The sequence below is a fragment of the Anopheles coustani genome, chromosome 3 (assembly GCF_943734705.1).
Source record: "Anopheles coustani chromosome 3, idAnoCousDA_361_x.2, whole genome shotgun sequence".
NCBI classification, from domain to species: domain Eukaryota; kingdom Metazoa; phylum Arthropoda; class Insecta; order Diptera; family Culicidae; genus Anopheles; species Anopheles coustani.
The window spans coordinates 38,753,112-38,772,686 of NC_071288.1; the positions used below are offsets into that span (position 1 = coordinate 38,753,112).

The 19,575-nt window shown below is 48.3% G+C and overlaps 1 protein-coding gene across 1 annotated transcript in view; it reads left to right on the forward strand.

Moving 5' to 3' along the window:
* Nucleotides 1-19,575, forward strand: part of LOC131258567 (GATA-binding factor C) — an 87,464-nt gene that overhangs the window by 41,237 nt on the left and 26,652 nt on the right. Inside the window, exon 4 of the mRNA XM_058259916.1 lies at nucleotides 12,562-12,707. Coding sequence (XP_058115899.1) covers nucleotides 12,562-12,707 — 146 coding nt within the window. The remainder of the gene's footprint in view (nucleotides 1-12,561; nucleotides 12,708-19,575) is intronic.

Genomic DNA, 19,575 nt, shown 5'->3' on the forward strand with positions numbered 1-19,575 from the left:
ACACCACACAACAACAATGGGGGAAAATGGAAACCAAACGCTGGACAATGGCAAAAATGGTCCACCCCAGCGTTTTTTCCACCCCCGCCCTTTCCACAGAGTAATAAAAAATTGCCACAATTAAACAAAATGAAACCAACATACACACTCGCCCGCGCATTTGCGAAAGCAAGGGAAGTGGGAAGGAAAAGAAAGACCAACAAATGGAGGGCACATTACAGAAACCCCTCCTCCCCCTCCCCTCTCCATAAAAAAAAAAATGTGGAACGCACTAACGGACAGGGCAGCAGTTTTCTTTGGTACAAAATGAATTTGTAGACATTTTCTTTTTCGGGTAAGCGTGTGTGTGTATATCCATTAACATGCTTTCCTGATGTTGCAGTTGCCTTTTTTCCAGAGGATTTTATTGGCCCCATGTTGAATGGGTTCAGGTTCAGGCATTCAGGCTCAAAATGGGCAAAGAGTTTTATATAATTAAACAAACAAATGGCCACCCGTGCGCGTTGAATGGGAAGATAAAGTTCCACCAGAGGTACTGACAACTGTTTTCCCGAGCCTAATCTTCGGTGAACAAAAGGCTTAGATTTAGCTCCATTTTACGTTGAAGGTAAGAGGTTTAAGGTCTTGCTCCAATTGACTTCTAAGATCTCGTAAATGAAGTCAATAATTCCATCGTTTGATTTCATGTTTATAATAATTTCAAAATAAATATGTTTCAAATAAAAGATTTTGCACGAAATAGGAAAATAGGCTATTTTATTCCATCGCCATTCCATCTGACAAAGGGGCAGAGTGCCGGGGGAGCTGAGGCCGGGCGTTACGTTTGGCGCATTTCAGTTCAGTGGCGTTGGTCGCTGTTATATAAGCAACACATTATTTATTGCATTCCCTTCCTCGTTCGGAAGGTGCATAATGCCCTTCGCGCATTCGCTCGTTTACTGGCTCAATCGAAAGTGTACCCCGTATGTGTAGGTGTGTGCGTGCGTGTGTGTGTGTGTATGTTATTCGCATTCTATTGTTCTTGCTGCGAGGTTATATGGCATCCAATAATAAACGGTACCCAGTAATGGCCGCCTGCGGACCGCGGAGAACTCGCCACAAAAAGCAATAACTGCACTGGCACACAAACACGGTGCACACACACACACAGCCCCGGCTCTGGCCCGGCCACCATTAGAATGTTTGGCATCTTCTCTCGGCGCGCATCAATCACGCCACAGCCCCAACGGGAACCTCCAGAAAGTGTGCGCGATTTGATTTAGAGCGGCAACGTTAATGGAACACGCTCGTAAAACAATAAAGCGGTAGCGGACCATCGGTTGGCCACCGGGTGGTTCTAGTTGACCACACCCCGCCAAGGACCGGCCACGGAACTGGCGGGGGGTGAAGCGATGGGGTGGCCAAAGGTTTCGCGTACGCAAAAGGCACGTTCCTGGCGCGTGATTTGAACTTTTCGGCAAGCGCAATTTATTAGGACCACTTAAGAGTTTCTAACGTTAACGCTATGCTAGGAAGAGAGTTGGCCAACTGTTGGTAGAACCAATGGCAGGTATCGGGGTTAGCCACCTGCCACCGCAAATCGACGTGTGAGTCGCTGGAATCATCCTCCCCGAGGGATAGACCCGGCGTGGAAGGTGGAAGCGGATTGTGTAACGGCTGACGATTGATTTGATCTTTGATGTCCGACTTTTCGGAACTCATAAAGCGAATGGGCACAGTGGAAGAGGAAAGAGAAGCCAAACGGTTGTAAGAAGGCGTAAAGAGAATGATCTTAAACACACCAAGTGCACATAGACACACACACACCGGGACTCTTGAGGACTTGTTCCTTCGGCCGTTTTCGGAGGTCTCTTCTTCGCGCCATAGCCACGAACTCTTAGCCATGGTAGGAACCCGTTGATCCAAGAAGACTGGTAGCCAAGAGTTGCCACTTGCACGTTCGCTCAAGGACACACTCTGAGTCGCGTCGAGTACACTTTGCCAGCGGGGTTTTGCCGCCAGTCACTGCCTACACTGGCGGCTTTCTGGCTTTGACGCGGCCTCAGCGGACTGAAGCCTTTTGCAGTGTCTATTTTGGTCTAGAAGAAATAGGAAAAAAGCACCACATCCTAAACAAAACACATCATGGCTATACACGCACGGTAGCGCTGGAGCTGTCGAGAGCTTCCAAGGGTTTGATTTCTCCGGCTTTTAATGAGGTCAACGAATTTCGGCAGCTCCAGAAGCGCGTTGGGTTTAGTATTCTTGGAACCACTCGCTGGAAGACGGTCGAAAGTTCGTTGGAGCCGTTTGGGATTATGTCATCGCGTAGTTTCGGGGCATCCGGGTGAAAACCGGTAGTTTGCGAATTGTTTGGTAGAGTTTGAAGGCAGGGCGTTAGGCGTTAATTAAAGAGAGCCAGAGTTCCCGAGATTTGATACACAAACTTGAGACACGCTCCTGATCACTATAACTGAACCCACCCTTGACTTTTGTGGGGAATTTCAAAATAGGTCAGGTGGAAACGCACCGGAATCCTTTTCGCCAACTGCTTCCATACTTGAACCTGCTTCTCCTAGTGAAGAATTACGTACCACAAAGCAAGCCACTCGGTACACTCGGTCTCCTCCGCTTCCGGGAGGCACTCCCGGGCACTCGGAGGCAGGCGAATGTTAATGAGAACTTGCAGAATGGCAGAAGCACCCTCCGCAATGTGGTCGGTACACAAATAAACTAGATTTATGTGATTTTATAATTTCGAACCACCGGTGCACCGAGCCGTTGCGCGTTGGTCAAGTGTATTTCCCGGGCAGCGGGACCTCAAGACTTTGCGATGCACTCGGCTCGATAACGCTGCAGAAATGGGTGCAGACAGAAATGGGTTTTTGTTTTGCCTTTGCATAAGACCCCGGTCGGTACGTTTGCATCTTCGTTGCACCAAAATGTTGCGCCACATTTGGCGGTGGTTTTTGTCAGGGGAAGTTGGTCATTTGCGGTTCAGGTAGAGTTAACATTTTGTGCCTGTAAAGCTCATTTATCAAGTCACCTTACGAAGGGGTGCCCAACTTTTACCGGACGAAAGGCGATGACTCACGTGAGGTAGCGTTGGCTTGCACAATCCGGACGGTTGTACAGTTTTGTTTTATATTACCCTTCGCACTAGACGGTTGAGAGACTTCTTGATTTATTCACAATGTATACTTATGTAAAAAGAACTTGTGAATCAATAAATCCGTAGAGCAAATCGATCGTGATGGACGTAGATCGTTGCGCGTTTTGAGACTCGCTTGATCGCACTCACGTCATCGAGGAGTATAGCCTTTGAACTGGACGGTAAACTCGAGTGGCCAGTGGCCGGAAAATGTAATCATATCAAAGTCCGCTTAGAACGGCAATAGGAAAAAGAAACACACTCTTAACCTTAACGCCCAATCAAACCCTGCCGCGCCAAAGCAAAGAAGCCGCCGTTCCGGCTCGCTGCGTCACCACCAAACTGGGGCCCCGCGTTCACGTTGTTGTTGGGGCAACAAAATCTACAAAATTGTTTGCTACCGCCTCGCCGGACTCGAAGTGCACGAGACCGAATTGCACTCGCTCCCCGGCCTCGGCTACAAGAGGATACACTACCCAGGCGAAGTAATAGTGTCCCTAAAGACTCATAAAAAGATAGAGCGAGAGAGGTGGCAGAGGGTGAAAAACAAGCGCCCATCTGTGAAGCATCCGAGGCAACCTGCACACTCACGTTTGGAAGCAATTGAAGTTTCGCATAAATTAAGATGAGAGTTGCCGGGCACACGCGCTGAGATGCGGCGAACGCAAGGTGCACAGAAATCCAGCAGGAGGAAGGAGAGGGGGGTTGGAGATCAGAAAAGAAAGGAGGAGAAAAAATCTAGTACATCCACACGAGCACTCACAACCTCACAAGCATCTTAACCTATGTACGGGAACTTGAGTCAGTGTAGCACAACAACGAAACCGCTTTGAAAGATTGCGTAGGGTGGTTTACTGAGGGGTGGTGGTGGTGGAGGGTAGCTAACTCTCTCACAACCATAAATTAAATCTCAATGCTCCATTGGCGAATCCGCTGACTCGCGGAGGGAGGTGAGCTGAGGTACGGGGTACGGGAAACCGTGCGGTTGCATTTTCACGGTTAAGACCATCACCGTCATCAGCGTGCACGTTCACACATTCATAATAGGAAATTCAAACTTGAACACGAAGTTAATTGTTGAAAAACAGTTCGCCGCAATGGGAGTACCGCCTCCCCGCATCGAATCGATCCCGTCCCCGCAACCGGGTTGGCCCTCAGGGAGGGCGCGAAGGGGTAGCATGAGCAAGGGCAGAATCGAAACCGTGGGGCGGAAGTGGCGTTTCGTTTAACACATGTAGCGTTTTTGTAGCGGTCTTTTTTTTCCGTTCGCCTTCGGCTGGCATAATGCCGTGAGTTTGGGGTTGGAAAAATACTACTACACACATAGTGTGAGTGCATGATGCACTGAAGCTAGTAGCGCCTAGTTCGGAAGGTTCACCAACCAATGTTGGCAAATGATGTCACAGGGCAGAGCGGATGAAGCACCATCGAGAGCATAATAAAAGCTGGTCCGGGCGGGCAGCATAGTGGCCTCTCGACGTGAAGAGCATATTTTACAGAGTGTGAGGCACAGGAACAAACATGGTGCTTATGTACGAGCACACGGGACGCTCTGTTGTTTGTGGTGATTGTTTTCATATTTCGAGCGGGTTCGTCGCTTGCTCATCGTCCCCCGCCATCACTCGATCCAGTTTGGGAAGTTAATTAAAAAGCCACTTGGGCTGAAAAGCACGTTTGCGAAAACTGGGAACTCGGGTGCGGAGGAAAATTGCAATTATTTACAATACCCCCGTTTGAACGACGACCCCGTCTATATGCCTCGCAGACGTGACATTTTAGGATATTGCAACATAAGAGGAGTTTAGTGTACGTAAACCGATAGCCGTGGAAAAGTTATCCACAAAGTTGTTTCCTCGGTGGGTTTTCCGATAGGTTTTAACAGAATGTTATAAACAGAATATTGGCCGGAAGGAGCTGATCCTGGAAAGAAACGGTTTCAGGCGTCAACCAACTGTCAAGCCGTTCGTTGGGACTGTTTTGTTGAAATTATTTATGCTGGCGCCCCGTTCGAGTGTGGCTCGCTTCCCGTCTCCTTTGGGCCTGAAGAGATTCTTCTCGCTCCCGAGCTCGGTCCAATTAGCCACCTGAGTTTCGGAAACCCAAATGCTGACGGTGCGAAAAGTTTCGGGAAAAGGAGCAGCAAAACGACGAGACCGAGAGCGGGAACCTGAAGAGAACAGCATAAATCTAAACAAACATATGCGCCTGTGAGGTGCTGAACTACTTCTACCTAACCTATTGGCACCGGCGGACGGTTCGTCCTCTTGGCCGTAGACCTGCGTGCTCTCACCAGCATCATCATCGACCATCGTCACCATCGTCTTCCACCAAAAGCGTTCGTTCACGAGAAAAAGGATTCGGGGTGGAACGACAGAAGGAAAACGGATTCCTAAAATCCATATATTTTCCACGGTGTGACAGTTTTGGGAATTTTCGGCGCTGTCGTTCGCTTGTCCCCTTGTTTTGCCGTTACACTCCCGCATTGTCGTGCCCTGCGTGCTGGGAGGTGGCCTCCGAAGGAAGCGAGTCTAAGAATTTGTTTTGGGTAGCATCTAACGAGCAAGAGACAAAACAAAATCAACGCATCACGAAGCTGCTGCAGGCTTTTGGGTTGTCTGTTTTCCTTTTTCTTTTGTCTTCTTAAATGTTGCCATCGGATTTCGGGGTCCGTTCTTTTGGGTTTTGTTTTAAGCTCCCTCGCACTTCATCCAACGATACGTACGATCGAACGTGCAGGAGTCACCAGAACCTCGGACTGCTTGTTAGCGCTGGCCAAGGGTTTTTCGCCCAGGTGATCGGTTGTTTATGGCAGCCACCGTGGCCGCACCGGAGAATCTGGACCACGGTGAACCCTTCACACTGTCCGATGCGAAGTAATTGGTTTAGAAGTGGACACATACACACACCGAACGGCTCGAGTGTACGTCTTGTGTGCTTGAAAGATATCGTACAACAAGGAAAGGTACACGAGATTCCGCACCGGGGACGAAAGCGAAGAAATCGTGGGAGATATGCTCACCGAGAAGAGCATACTGTACCCCTTATGTTGCACCAGAAGAAAGGAAAATTCGTGGGACGATGCTACAACCCACGAACACAGGTCGGCCAGGGCATAAGGCAAGGAATAAAAATTTGAGAAGCAAGTGGAGAAAGAGGGAAAATGGAACCCACAGGGGCGCGGGGGAAACAAACATGCAACTTGAGGAACATAAACGAGAAAAAAAGGTCAAATTTATTGCGCAATAAATTTAACTAAAAGATTCCTGAGAGATGAAAAAAAATAAAATAAAGGCACACAAGTGTCGCTTTGTGCAAGCCAGGACAAGGACGCGTTCTACGCAAGAAACTCTCCAGCAACACAAGTGCCATTCGGATGACAATTCCTTATGGCACCTTGTGGCTTTACCTGCGATCCTGGCGCTCCGAGGAAAGGTACCTTTCCCCAGGGAAACTCGGTTAGGCGAGCTTTGCTTTGTTTCTTTTTCTTCTGTTCATTTTATTCACCGCCTTAGAATGATTTTATGTTGATCGTTTTCTTTAATATTAATATTGTTGTGTATGCTTTTGTTTCTCACCACTACACAGCGTGTCTATGTCTTACTTGGAAGCCGTGTGTGTGTTTGCCTTCCAACGCAAATAACCATTGTAGAAGTGATTGTTTCAGTCGTCGTTTGTTTGTTGATCGATTAAAACTCATAACCGCCGTATGCAAACTCGAAACAATCTTATCAAACCACGATCCATGCAATAACCATTCATTACTGTTGTTTTATGGGAGCTGTTTAGAGCTCTCTTTAGTACATTATAATTAATCAAAGTGCGATACATGATACGTTCGCAAGCACCTGCACCTCAACCTAGACCGAGCGAAAGAAAAGGAAAACCAAATGGACCACAAAATACTGTGCCACGGCGCAAGTGTTAAAAAACGCATGAAAACCCTTACGGTGAAGCATATAAAACCGAACGCGGGGGGAAAATTATTCATCCTCGTGCCTGAAATAAAACATTTCGCCGGTTCGTACTGCGTGTTCGCGTGTCATACTGCCACCAAAAAGTTGGCCTTTGCGTTTCGGTTTCGGGCTCTAGCGCTCGAGTTGTGTGTGGTTTTTTGCTTCCCGTGCTCCATAAAAAAAAGAACCCAACCACACGTGCGTGAATGCGAGGTGATCGTAAACCTTCGCCAACGCCAACCCCAACCCCAACCGGGAAGCTACTTTCGCGTGCGTTCGCGGGCGAAGGTCATGGGAGCACCTGTTTGATAATCGTTCCGAAACAATTCAACCCACAACCCGGGCGGAGGAGTGTCATACGCTGGCCAACTTGCATAGCTCGGTGTGCAGATTATGCACCGGCGCTTTGACCTTCCAAAAATCACCAGAATTATGCCATCACCTCGGTGAGGCCCGTTTTGAAGTCGAAACGTCGTTACGCTACGTCACTCGCCGGTTAAACGGAACATTGATCCGCTTGATTAGCCGAGAATTAACTCATCAAACTGGGGTGGGTTGTCTGAGTCGCGGCCGCGTGCCATATTGCATGCAGCACAGAACGCTCGGCCCGGTTAACGCGCTTGCCTGCGAGGTGGTGCAGCTAATTAAGAGTTTTGCATAAAATTAACGCACGAGTTCACTGCCAAGGACGTCCGCCGGATGGCGATTGAAGGAAGGTAGCACGAGGTAGCTAATTTCAGTTGTTTTCGTTTCCCATGGCATCGATTAGCTAGATTGAATTGTACCACCAAACATTCCTTTCAGTTGTCATATCGTTGGCACAAAATGTTAGGAAAAATAGACGCTTCCACATTTATCTCAACGATTGAAGATGGTAAATTAACACTATAGAAGTAAATAAAGAAACAAACACCTTACAGCAGACTAGTAAACGTCACTAGGAAATGTCACAACACACGCCACAACAACCATCAAGAGAACAAGTTTATTATGTGTTTCTAACGGCAAAACTAGTGTACTTCGCAAGTTTCCCGCATTCCGCAGCCGATGCTGTACAAGGTGCATGAATGCGGAAAATCTGTCCTTTCACCGCACGGTTGTGCACCGTTCGGCTCGCCCTTGCCTACGTTCGCAATGGTTTTATTGCAGGGGCAGAACTAAGGAAACTTAGGAAAAAAAAACGATCTTGAAGACAAGTAGGACCAAATGTTTTCCGCAAGTAGAACTGTAGATCGAGTAGCAAACCAACGATCGGAGATGCAACGGAAACCGGGCAAGAAGTACCTTCACGGTAGGATTTTTCCCATAATTTAGATCTCGCAAGCGCAGAACACTCCGAACGGCAACGTCTCCGATCGTTTCTGCAGCTCGTTGGGATTTTCGGATCGTTTCGTTCCTTCTTCTTATCTTGTCCCTGTCCGAGATGGGCTTACCTGCCCGTCCCAGGCGAGGATTGAAATCGAGAGGACCCACCCCGCTCACGCCACGCCATTTGCCGAGTTCCCATCTCACCTGCGGCGATCGGAAGACGATCGGTGTTGGCAAGGAGATGGAAAAACGGAATGTTTAAATACCTGTAACTTGTCCTCGACACATTGTTTATACGAGTTAAACAAAACATTAGTCAATCGGACGGCTCCCTCCTGCCCAGTGGTCGCAAAACCCCTTCCGGATCGAATTGGGAACACCTCCCCGGGCTCAAGACGACGACAGTTTCCTCCGTCAAGCCTTTTCCTCGAGCCTCTGGCTGTGGATAAACACGGCGTAATCCCAACCGAGAAGGGTCGCGGTGGCGCAACACGAGTACCACCGAGAAACGACAACGATCCTCTCGCGTCGTACGTCGAGCAGGAGTTCTCCCATTCGCCGTTCTACTTCTACTCCTGCGCCCTTTTGCCTGCGAGTCCTTTCAAAACCCCAACGGACAACGCACGGTGGCAGCGCACTGGCGTAGCGATTTATTTAGGAAAGATCATTAAGTAACTGATTTATTATCGGTCACCGGGCAGCAACACTGCGCTGCAGCAGCTTTTGGGCTGTTGGCCAGCAACGTTTTGTCGTTCGGATGGCGTTTTTGGGCAGCGTCTTCGCGTCGAACCATGGAAAACCCTTGCCACTCGAACGACGATTCACTCGTTGTCGTCGTTGTGGTGAAGCAAGATCATCCAGAACCGTGATCATCTGCCCCGGCCGTTAGCCTGATACCTTACGGTCTATTTCTGGTGGTTTATTTTTTCTCAGAAACAGAAGCGAACAACCAAACAAAAGGGTCAAAAAACATAACGATCAAAAAAAAAAACGGGAGGAAAAGCCATCCTCAGCGAACGGGAATCCTGGGACGAGTGTGTCTCCCCACGGGGAGTGAAGCGACCCGCGCGACAGGGGTGGGGAGGGGCAGCCGACGGAAAGCTTCGAAATATAAATGAATAAAATTTTTAATTTATATCATCGCTACCGAAAATATGTACGCCTCCGGTAGGGTTCCAGAAGCGGGTGAAAAATGACGATCGTCTCTGCTCCAGCCTCTCCGCAGGTCTCCCAAAACACAACGATCCTATTTCGTAGCATAGCATAATTGGGCAGCATTCGATCTGGCCGGTCCGGTGCGAACGAAAAGTAGAAAGACAAAACTGCCCAATAGACAGCGCGATTTATGGATAGACGATTTTCCGTTCAACAAACAGGCTATTTTCGGAGGTTTTAACACACACCTTTTGTGTGGAATCAATGAGATCGAGAAGATGGTTCAGGTTTGTTCCTCGCAGCTTCTGTTCCTGGAACACACTTCGTTTGGCCAACTTGTTCGTTTTGAGATTGATTTTATGAACGGTTTTCAAGTGACAGCCAAAGCACAAAAATAAACACTTTTAACCATGAACGAAGGTGAATAAAACGAATATTTAAAAAAGTCGTTTTGCGAATACCTTGACCAGTTTTTGGCACACAACATGCACGAATTGAATAACACCGATCACTTTACGACGCGCTTCCGGTCCCGGTGACATCACAAACCGTTAAATAAACTCCTAACAAATTGGTTAAGCTTTCGGCGCCCAAATTAAGCCGGTTAAAGTCTGTCGTCCCCCAAGCGGACGGAACGAACATGGAAGCACTATTTATATCGGCGAGGCTAATAAGGTTCATAATTTTGTCCGCTCCTGAGCGGTGAAATATTTCACCCCGCTTCCCGTCCTATTAGCCCTACTTTGTTCACCCATCCCGGAGACAAAACCGCGCGGAGGAAAAATTAAGGTTCCACTCCGGATGGCCTAATGAAGGTCCCGAAGCGGTGTGCATCTTCAATCCCGGCTGTTTCGCGTAACGGAACCGTTACCGAGAGTCGGGACCGATCGCCTATTCTGCACCTGATATTACACCCGAACGCTTCCCTTCCCCGGGCGGGCAGGGGTTTGCTTGCTGCTTCTCCATTCGCAATTTATCAAGGCGTTCGGGACCCACGGGATCCCAATTAGTTCCCATGGGGGGTTCGCCCGCCGCTAATAGGGAGCCCCCGTCTACGAGTGGAGACCGCTGCGGTGGGATGATATATGGCACATACCGGTGATTATGATGTTATGGATGATGATTATTAAAAGGAATCGATTCCGTTTCCGTTCCCACCCCGGTTCGACCCAAGGTCAGCCGCCGCGTCCTTAACGATGGGAAGCGAAATCGGATAGCGCAGAACGCGGAGAGAGAAATGCACGTGGGTAGATCATCGTCACTCCCGGCGGTGGACGATACGCTGACCGTTTTTGGAGGGTGGAAGAACGCAAAAGTCTCACTGAATTTTTGGCAAGATTTTGCATCGGGTGTAGGAAGAAGCCGTCGTGTGACTTCTGGTTCGCTGTGGGAAATTGAAATCAAAACAAAAAACAAAGGTAACCTATGCTCACACGCGGCTGGGAAAAAAAATCAAATGTCAACACCGGGAACACGTTCAGCCCAAAACAAAAAAAAAAAAACGAAACCAAAATCGAACAACCTACCACCCCGAAAGCCGAGGGTAGCCAATGATCGGGGAAATAACATTCCGCTTAATAGATTCCTGTCCCATCGAAAACCGGCTACCATGCCGTGCCATGGCGACCGGGAGAGCCCCGGGAAGAAACAAACAATGTCTTATAAAAATTAACAAGAACAAGATACTTAAAAGCCAACCGGAGCGCGACCCCTCCTCTGCCCCTCGTTTCCGCCTTTGGCCACGGAAAAAAAAAATCACATAAATATCGAAGTAAAAATGTTGTTCTCTCTGAATAAAATTAACCTGCCCCCCCCGAGAACCACGGCTGGTTCGCTGGGTGGTGAGGGGAGAGCTGGCGGGAGGAGGGGAAGGAGGGAGGACACAAACCCCGGGTCGCGCTGGATGGCGTGCGAATGATACCAGCGGAAGCCGTCGTACCTCGCGGAGGACGTCACTCGGATCGAATGCGCAATCGATGTGTGTGTGAGTGTGTGTTTGTTGAACTGTCGAAAGCGAAATCGAGACTAATTTATTCCATAACTTGTTAAACGGTTAACTAATATTTGATAGTGGGCAGAAGGCACCAAACACGCTGACTAACTCTCTCTCTTCCTTCCCGCGAACTATCGGAGTGTTGAAGTAACTCCAGCCGGGCCCATGGGATGTGGGAAAACCTCTCCCGAGCGATCGATGGATCGAGCTTTGCTTGGGAGGGTTGAACGCTAGACGAACCAAAATAACCAAACCCAAAGCAACACTATCCGGGGCTCGTTCGTCCTTGTCGTGTCTGGTCGAGGGTAGCGTTAACAAACCCCAAACCGAACGGAAACAAAAAACGCTTCCCCGATACTCTTTTTCGATCCGCGCCTCATTCTCGTTCATTGGCGTCCTGCGTGTCTTGTCTTCGGCCACCTTGCCCATTCATCGTCAGCGCCTTCTATTTCCGCCCTCGCGCGTTTCGAGCTTCGGAATGTTTTGGAGACATATTTCTAGCGTTTTTCATCTTTTGTCGTTGGCTCTTCAAACGCCAGCACAGAGAAATGTCGCAAAGAGGCTCCAGCGAGGGAAACAAACGAGCACAGACACACACACACACTTACGAATAAATGTCCGTGGTTTCATTCCCTAATTTATCAACGTCAAATTGAAATTAATGTTGCTGCCGAACTAATTTAATTAATATCAATAGTCATGTTTAGCTTCGGGCCAAAACGTTGAGGAAGGAACGGTGAAAAATGCCCTTCAATTAAGTGACCTTGTTGTTTAACGCGTGGGGCATGATGTTTTTCCATTCTGGTTTTCTTTTCTCGTCGCAGGTATTTTCACCACATTTCCTGGTAAGAAGGTGGTATAACGCCATCGTGGAAGGGATTGAGTTTTGACTAGGAAGAAAACGGGAAGGAAATTCATCACCCGCCGACGACTAGAACCGGGTCGATAAGATTGATATTGTTATATTGTTTTTCCACTCTGCATTCTATTTATTTTTCCCTTCCCTTTGCTTCCCATTCCAGAGGGCCGAGAATGTGTCAACTGTGGTGCAACGTCGACGCCTCTATGGCGACGGGACGGTACCGGCCACTACTTGTGTAACGCCTGCGGACTCTACTACAAAATGAACGGCCAGAATCGACCCCTGATCAAACCGAAACGAAGACTGGTTAGCGTAAGTATCCTATCCGAGAAGTGTATCCATGTCCGACGGTTGTTATAGATGCGTTGCGTTTGGCGAGCTTGTTAGCAATCGGTAAAACAAGTGTCTTATGATTCGAGCTGGTTAGTGATCAAATACCAGCAAGTTATTCATTCGGAACAGAAAATCCGTTCTGAAAAATAACTGCCGTACAATAAAATATGATTTTACGAGCCCATAAATGTGGCTTGCGGGATACGATTACTTCATTCGCACAACCAAGCGAATGCGGTCATTTTTACACACACACACACGAAAACATAAACTCCTATTTAATATGCATTCCCGGACGAAGGTCTAACGAGTGTCGTTTCAAGCCTCAAACGATCATCATCTACTGTTGCAGCGACCAGCATTTGGTTGATTTTTCACACGTTCACACACCACTTCGGTATCGACGTGTCAATCAAAATTTTTATCTCCAACATTGATATGCCCTCCCTCCTTCGGTAAGACCGCCCGCTGAGCTGGGGCTCAAGAGAGCCGGGCCAGCAATTCCTCCAATTGTTGGGTATATTTCTATCAGCCTCACAAGCGAACGGCGCAAGTCCAGTCCATCAGCGCCGTTGATCACTTTCGATCCCGGGGGAAGAATGTACGACGAGCTGGTGCGTGAGACAAAAGTAAGATAAAGCCCCAAAACCCACGATGAGCGCGAAAGAGCACGCTGCTCGCTGTTCATAAACACGCTATATTTATGATAATTTTTAATTGTAAGTAGCAATATCGATGAGTATCATCAAAACGACAAGATAATTTTTGCATCTCGTTTTCCGACGGCCGAGATCCTTCGCGTCTTACGGATGACGCGATGTGGAGGATCGGTTTTGGGGTGGCATCCACTGACTTCGGTAGCCAACCAAACACGGCTTGAAGGTGGGAAAGGGATGCGCAGAGAAGCGCGAGATCGGTCAAGATGATCTTGATTGTCGGCAGGATCGTTTTATTTTCCTTTCTTAATATTTCTTCGGTGGATGTTTTATTAGCTTTATTTTATTTTTTCTTCACTGGTCCTACGACCGGCCGAACAGGGGTGGTGGAGGAATGTTGCCAACCGCGAAAAATAACCGAAGATGGTGACAAGTGTTCTGTTTGTACTGCTGCTAATTGGGTTGATCGATACCGATCGCAAGCCAGTTAGAACACCCGAAAACACGCCGTGCGTAAATTTAAATAATAATCATAATCCTACAGCGGTCATCGACCCACCGGGAAAGTGAGGTAGCATCGCAAGGACCTTTTATTCCGTGGGAACTTACAAGTACCGACAGAAAGGAGTCTCTTATGAGCGGCGACCCTGAATCTTTCGTATCGTTAATTCAATGCGGTCCCGGAACGGATTCGACCAGAACGTGCGTATCAATATTGGTTTCAATTTTAACGAGGTTTAGCCCACTTTCCAAGAAAACTCTTGCACTACTCTCCTTCCTTCTGTTCAGTTTCCCAGTTCTAGACGATACCCGTCGTCCCGTGCTGGCATTTCGCATTACTTTTGCTTTCTTTTGCGCGCGGCAGTTTGACTTTTACTTAATGGTGTTTTCCGCATGCCCGATCGAAAGGCGTGTTGTCCGATTATTGTCCGTCCGATGTTCTCGACTCGGTGCACGTTTTACCCTCGCTCGACCGTTTTCCCATAGGAGCTGGAGATTAATTTTCTACTTCGATTTTTACCTTGCCTGTGAGAAGGCGCGAGCGCTGCCAAAGGATGGATGTACGCGGCCTCCACAAAAAGCCGAAGCTCACCCGAGTGGGCTGGAACGGGTTCGGTTTTTGGGGATGGGCTGACAAGGGCACCATGTGTGAGAATTATTATCAAACTTGCATAAATCAAAGTGATGCATGAAAGGGGCCAGCTCAGGTACTAACGTTTAAAGTCTATGGAATAAAAACAGAAAAACATTGCCTCTTAAGCAATGGAAGTAGCGTACCAAGCTTACGCATACCTGGATAAATAAAACTAAGTCAAGACAAAGATTGAAAAACTATCCTGGGAAAACCTGGTAAGATGGAAACTGATCCAAGGTTAATCAAAATAAGCTACAATTAATGAAACACATCCGATCGTCTCTCCAAAACCAAAAACCGTGAGAGAAAAGCAACTCGATCCTTGCAGGTTGTGACAATTGAAGCATCCTGAAATCAATCCCCAAACCCGTCTTCAATCTGAAGGATGCGCGTCTCAACTCCTCTAAATGGGGGCGCCCCACTTTTAATTGCTATCGATCGATCGAGAGATCAATCAAAGCCACATCGCCAAGCCAGGCCAAACCCATTCTTTCGCATCGAATCGCCCCAGAATGGGATCGGTTTTGTGCGACGTGCGGCGAAGCAAATTGTAGGGTTGTGCTGCGATCCTCCAGGAAGGATTCTCCCAGCGGACAAACAATATGCCATGGGTTTGGGACGCTCTGGGGAGTGCAGTTTTTCCCATGCACACCCGAAGTGCATCCTGCCCCAGGAAAAGAACGACGAACGAATAAAACAACGGAGCTAAAATCCCATAAAAGCGAACCAATCTAACGAAGATCCCCGTGACCGTGAAGTAAGGCCACACTTGCGTAAAAAAAATCAAATTTCCTTTTGGAGCTGAACGAACGGTTCATCGGTTCGCCGGCTCCACGGTCTGGGAACTTCAATCCCGGGAGTCTAGACGACGACGCCGACGACGACGGTCGCACGGACAGGTTGTTCTCTCCGTATGTTCCCCGATTTAATTAGTTTACATCCGATATAAATAAGGAAGTGATTTAATTTATTTCAATGCTCCTACGGCTCAGCCTTTGGTTAGGCTTTCCGCCGTTCGTGTGCGTACACGCGGCAAACAAGCGATAACAAGCGCTGGCGCTACGGCGTCCGGCTCGGTCGGTTGCTCTCGGGAAGATCTTACGAGATCCTCCGCTTATCGCCAACCGCTGATCTCTTGCGCTCTCGCTTGCTGCCGTTTGGTGGTACGGTAATTTTTCGACCTCCGGCCAGGGGGGAAATGGAGGGTGCAGATTTCGGGACTACACAATTGACAATCGCGTACTGGCTCCCGGCCTTTCGTCGGAATCGTTCCTCGGAAGAGGCCTTTTGCCTTTTGATCCTCGAAGCAAATTTGCGTATTCAAATTAAATTACAATAAAAAACCGCCCGTTTCGGCTGTTCGATCGCAAATTGTCAGTACGAATGCCGGCAGGAATGTGATGTGAGTCGGTGTTTGATCCCCGGACCAACCACCGGGAAGGAAACCCGCGTGATAAGAAAGCCCGAAAACGCTCCGTTCCTTCGTTCAGCGAGTCTTTTTTTTTGCTGTGACCCAACATTGCCTAACCTTTGCAGACATCACTTTTCGGCGATTAACTAATTTCAAAAGGGATGGCAATTGAAGTAAAACCCTGAAAAAAAGTTGTGGCTGATGTCCGTCTGGTAAATGGCTCGAGGTAACTTCTAAGGGCAGCTGTAGGAACGCGCGCGTAAAACGAATACCGGCGCGTCTGGGGTCAACTTTAGGTCTGGGTGAAGCTTGTCCTTTTACACCTGCTTCGTGCTAATGGTCGTTTCCGAAGCAGGTTGTTATGACCCAACAGGGGGAAATGTTACGTAGCATGCAGTTTTGGTGTTTTCTGTCCGTCTGTCCGATCTTTGTTTTGTCCGATGTTTCTTGAGCGTAATTGTAACGTTAGAGATGATTTTCACAAGAGCTTAATAAGGCTTTTGAATACTTTTTAATTCTAAACCCATCATCGTAGTCTAGTTTGAACAACTTCTTCCACAATGAACTCATACTAAGACGTTGGTTTTTGGAGGCTATTGGCCTGACCGAAGTGTCTATCAAAAATTAAAACACAGTGTTACAAGCAACCAGTACAAACAGACCGACCGGTGGGTCAAGGCAACGACGACGTTCTGTTCAAACTAGATACACCTTGTTCACTGCTCACCCCGCTGCCAGCCGCCACCCGGCGGCCAGCAACTGTTGCGTCGTCCTGCTTGACAAGGTCTCAACTTGACAACTAGAGCAGACGCGTCGCCAGCGTGTGTGCGTGTGTGTGTGTGTGGCTGTGTGTAAAGCCTCCACGGCGCATCTTTTACGCCTTCCCTTCTTGACCGCTCGGACAGGGGCCCGACAAGCCGACGGTAACGGCGCCTTATCAGCTACATAGATCTTCACTTAATAATTGAGAATAGCATCCAAAGCGACGAACCCCAGGGCCGACGGACCGAACTCTGCCGATGCCGAAAAGTGGAGAGTAAAAAATGAAAACCACCATCACCACCACCACCGGGAGGACACATCGTGGGGCCAATGTACCCCTCATGTGGAACCAAGGGTGTTGCCGGGCGAGGCGCATGTGGGGTCTCTGTCGTGTCGTTGCTCTGGCACTTCCCGCCCCGGCCAGGTTCATGTACCGGTGACATGAATGGGCGAATGTGTAATTATTATCACCGCGAGCAGCAGTTTTTGGTGAGCTACAAGAGAGTCCTCCGCCGACCCTAAACGGGCCAAACCTCTCCCCTCACTTCCGTAACCCTTCGGTCAGACAAGTCAGTCAATGTCTGAGTGGTGTGGCGGAGGAGTCGGCACTCGAAGACCCACGCACCACTTCCACTGCGGGGAAGAAAGGGAGGAAAGCAATGTGGAAAACTGGGCGGAAGTGAGTTGCAACGGTGCCCGGTTGAATGTATTATGAGAAGGTCATTTGTTTTTTTGACAACGCAAATAGTACGAGCAGCGGAGTGCGTACTTTTGTCACAATTAGAGGAGAAATAAATGGAGATGTCCATGCTCTGGTGAGTTTGAGAGGGTCACACGGAATTGAATCAAATGTCGTATGAAATTGCATTTTCCTGTCGGTTTTAGGATTATTTACTTGCCTGTCAGTCAGTGGGTTTGAGAACTAAACGTATGTAGACGATAGTCATAGACATTCGAGATCTACAACGGTAATTAATATTCAAGCAAATTGATTCTTTGTAGTGGTTTTATAAATTACATCCTTTTCAGAGAGCGTGCGAAAAGATGATCAATCAACAGAAACTTGTGGATGAGGAAGTTCCTTTTTGTTGAAAATTGTGTTATTCACATTCTTTACAACTACGGAGTTTAACTAAACCCCGAGTAGTTTAAACACAAATACTTGGTACACTCAGTTTATCTAAAGCTATAGTCAAAACAACAACTATAGACAAAAACCGACTCTTGACTATACAAATTTATGAACGACACACTCCGCAGAGGACTCATTGTCCAGAATGAATGAATTTACTTTTCACCAAATATAGAGAATTTGGCTGTGATACAAATTTATAAAGCGTGCACGAAGACGAAATGGTTCGCGGTTCTACGGAATTTGCAAGCAACCTTACCTCAGAGCACAACCGTTCTGGACCCTGTATCTGTGCCCATATCCTCGTTTTTCTTCGATCATTCATGCCTCACTCATATCTTTGCGGACCCGTAGGATTTCGGTCCACGGTGGATAAAGATCCTAATAAAAAGAAAAGAATTATATTTTTTTCAAGTTAGGATAGGTGGATGAAGGTGGAAGTGGATGTGGTGCAAGGTGAGTGACAACATTTCACAGAACCTCAGATCCAGACGTTCGGGAAGTGACCGAATGGAAGGACGGAGGCAGAGACCAACAACCATGCACATACATAAGTCCCAAACATTTGGACGATCAAACAAGAACTCTTGACTTGTCCGGGCGCGTACAATAAACCATGATTCATGCTATATTAGTATCGTCGACAACGTCTTCGTCATCGTCGGACGTGCCTTCCCGCTCCAAGGGTGAAGCAGGAACGGCGAGGCGAATCGAATCCAAAGGTACCCACGCTCTGCGGGGCGCCAGACAACACAACGGTGTAGTGTTCCCCGGGATCGGTTCTCAGGATCGCTGGTACCTCGCACCCGACTCTCCGTTGCCGCTCATTTGCCTTCGGAGTCGCACGAAAGCTCTGGACTGGACGAAGAACGAAGCCCCAGTGGCGCGATGTACCTTTTGCCTGAGTTTATTGACTAATTTAAATTAATTTCTCATCGGCCCAATGGGCAGGAGGAGCCCAATATGTGGACATCGGAGTACGTCGCCATCGAGAGGTCCACAAACCCATTCTCGTGTGCTCGGGAAAGGCAAGTCCCTGTCCAAACAGTGACGACGGGTGGGTTATAAGCTTCCGTTTGGGTAGCAGGTTCCGGGGCCCACTCCCCTGTGGTGAACAAATCATGAAGAAAGAAAGGGGGGAAGTTTTAATTAGCAAACTGAGGCAGAATGTGCACGCCTGCAGCTTGCGGCGGTCACTTGTTGGGACCTGCAAAATGGGAGGCAACAAAGGAGGATCTTCCGATCCTTAGCAAGTCTCTCGGGGGTCTCACTAATCCGCGATGAAATGCCTCATCATGGTCCCATCGGGTGCAGCTCATCGAAAAAACTTAGCCCGGATGAGTTTCGTGAATACTTTGTACTTCCACCAGGGATCTCCTACTAGGGAGCCTAGAGCGTGGCAGCGCCATCTTCCCAGCTGGAAGTGCTCAATTATCCACTAATTACTCGGCGCAGGGTTAGTTTTCGGTCTTAATTGACAGCGACAACGGCTGAAAAAACAAAGAGCACGCTGGGTTCGGGCGGTGTTCAACGAACCACCGCGGGGATTTGCATCCGAGGTGAACTCGCGAGGGGGAAACGGAGAGCTATCAGTGTCCCATTTCGGGGCTTGACACGGTTTTCTAAAGCGTACAAGCGTTTCGGATACGGTGAGGGACGACGACACCGGGTGTCTGGGTGGATCACAAACGGCGTACAAATCGACGCGGAACTGATTACGGTAAATTGGAGGGCAATTTTCAAAG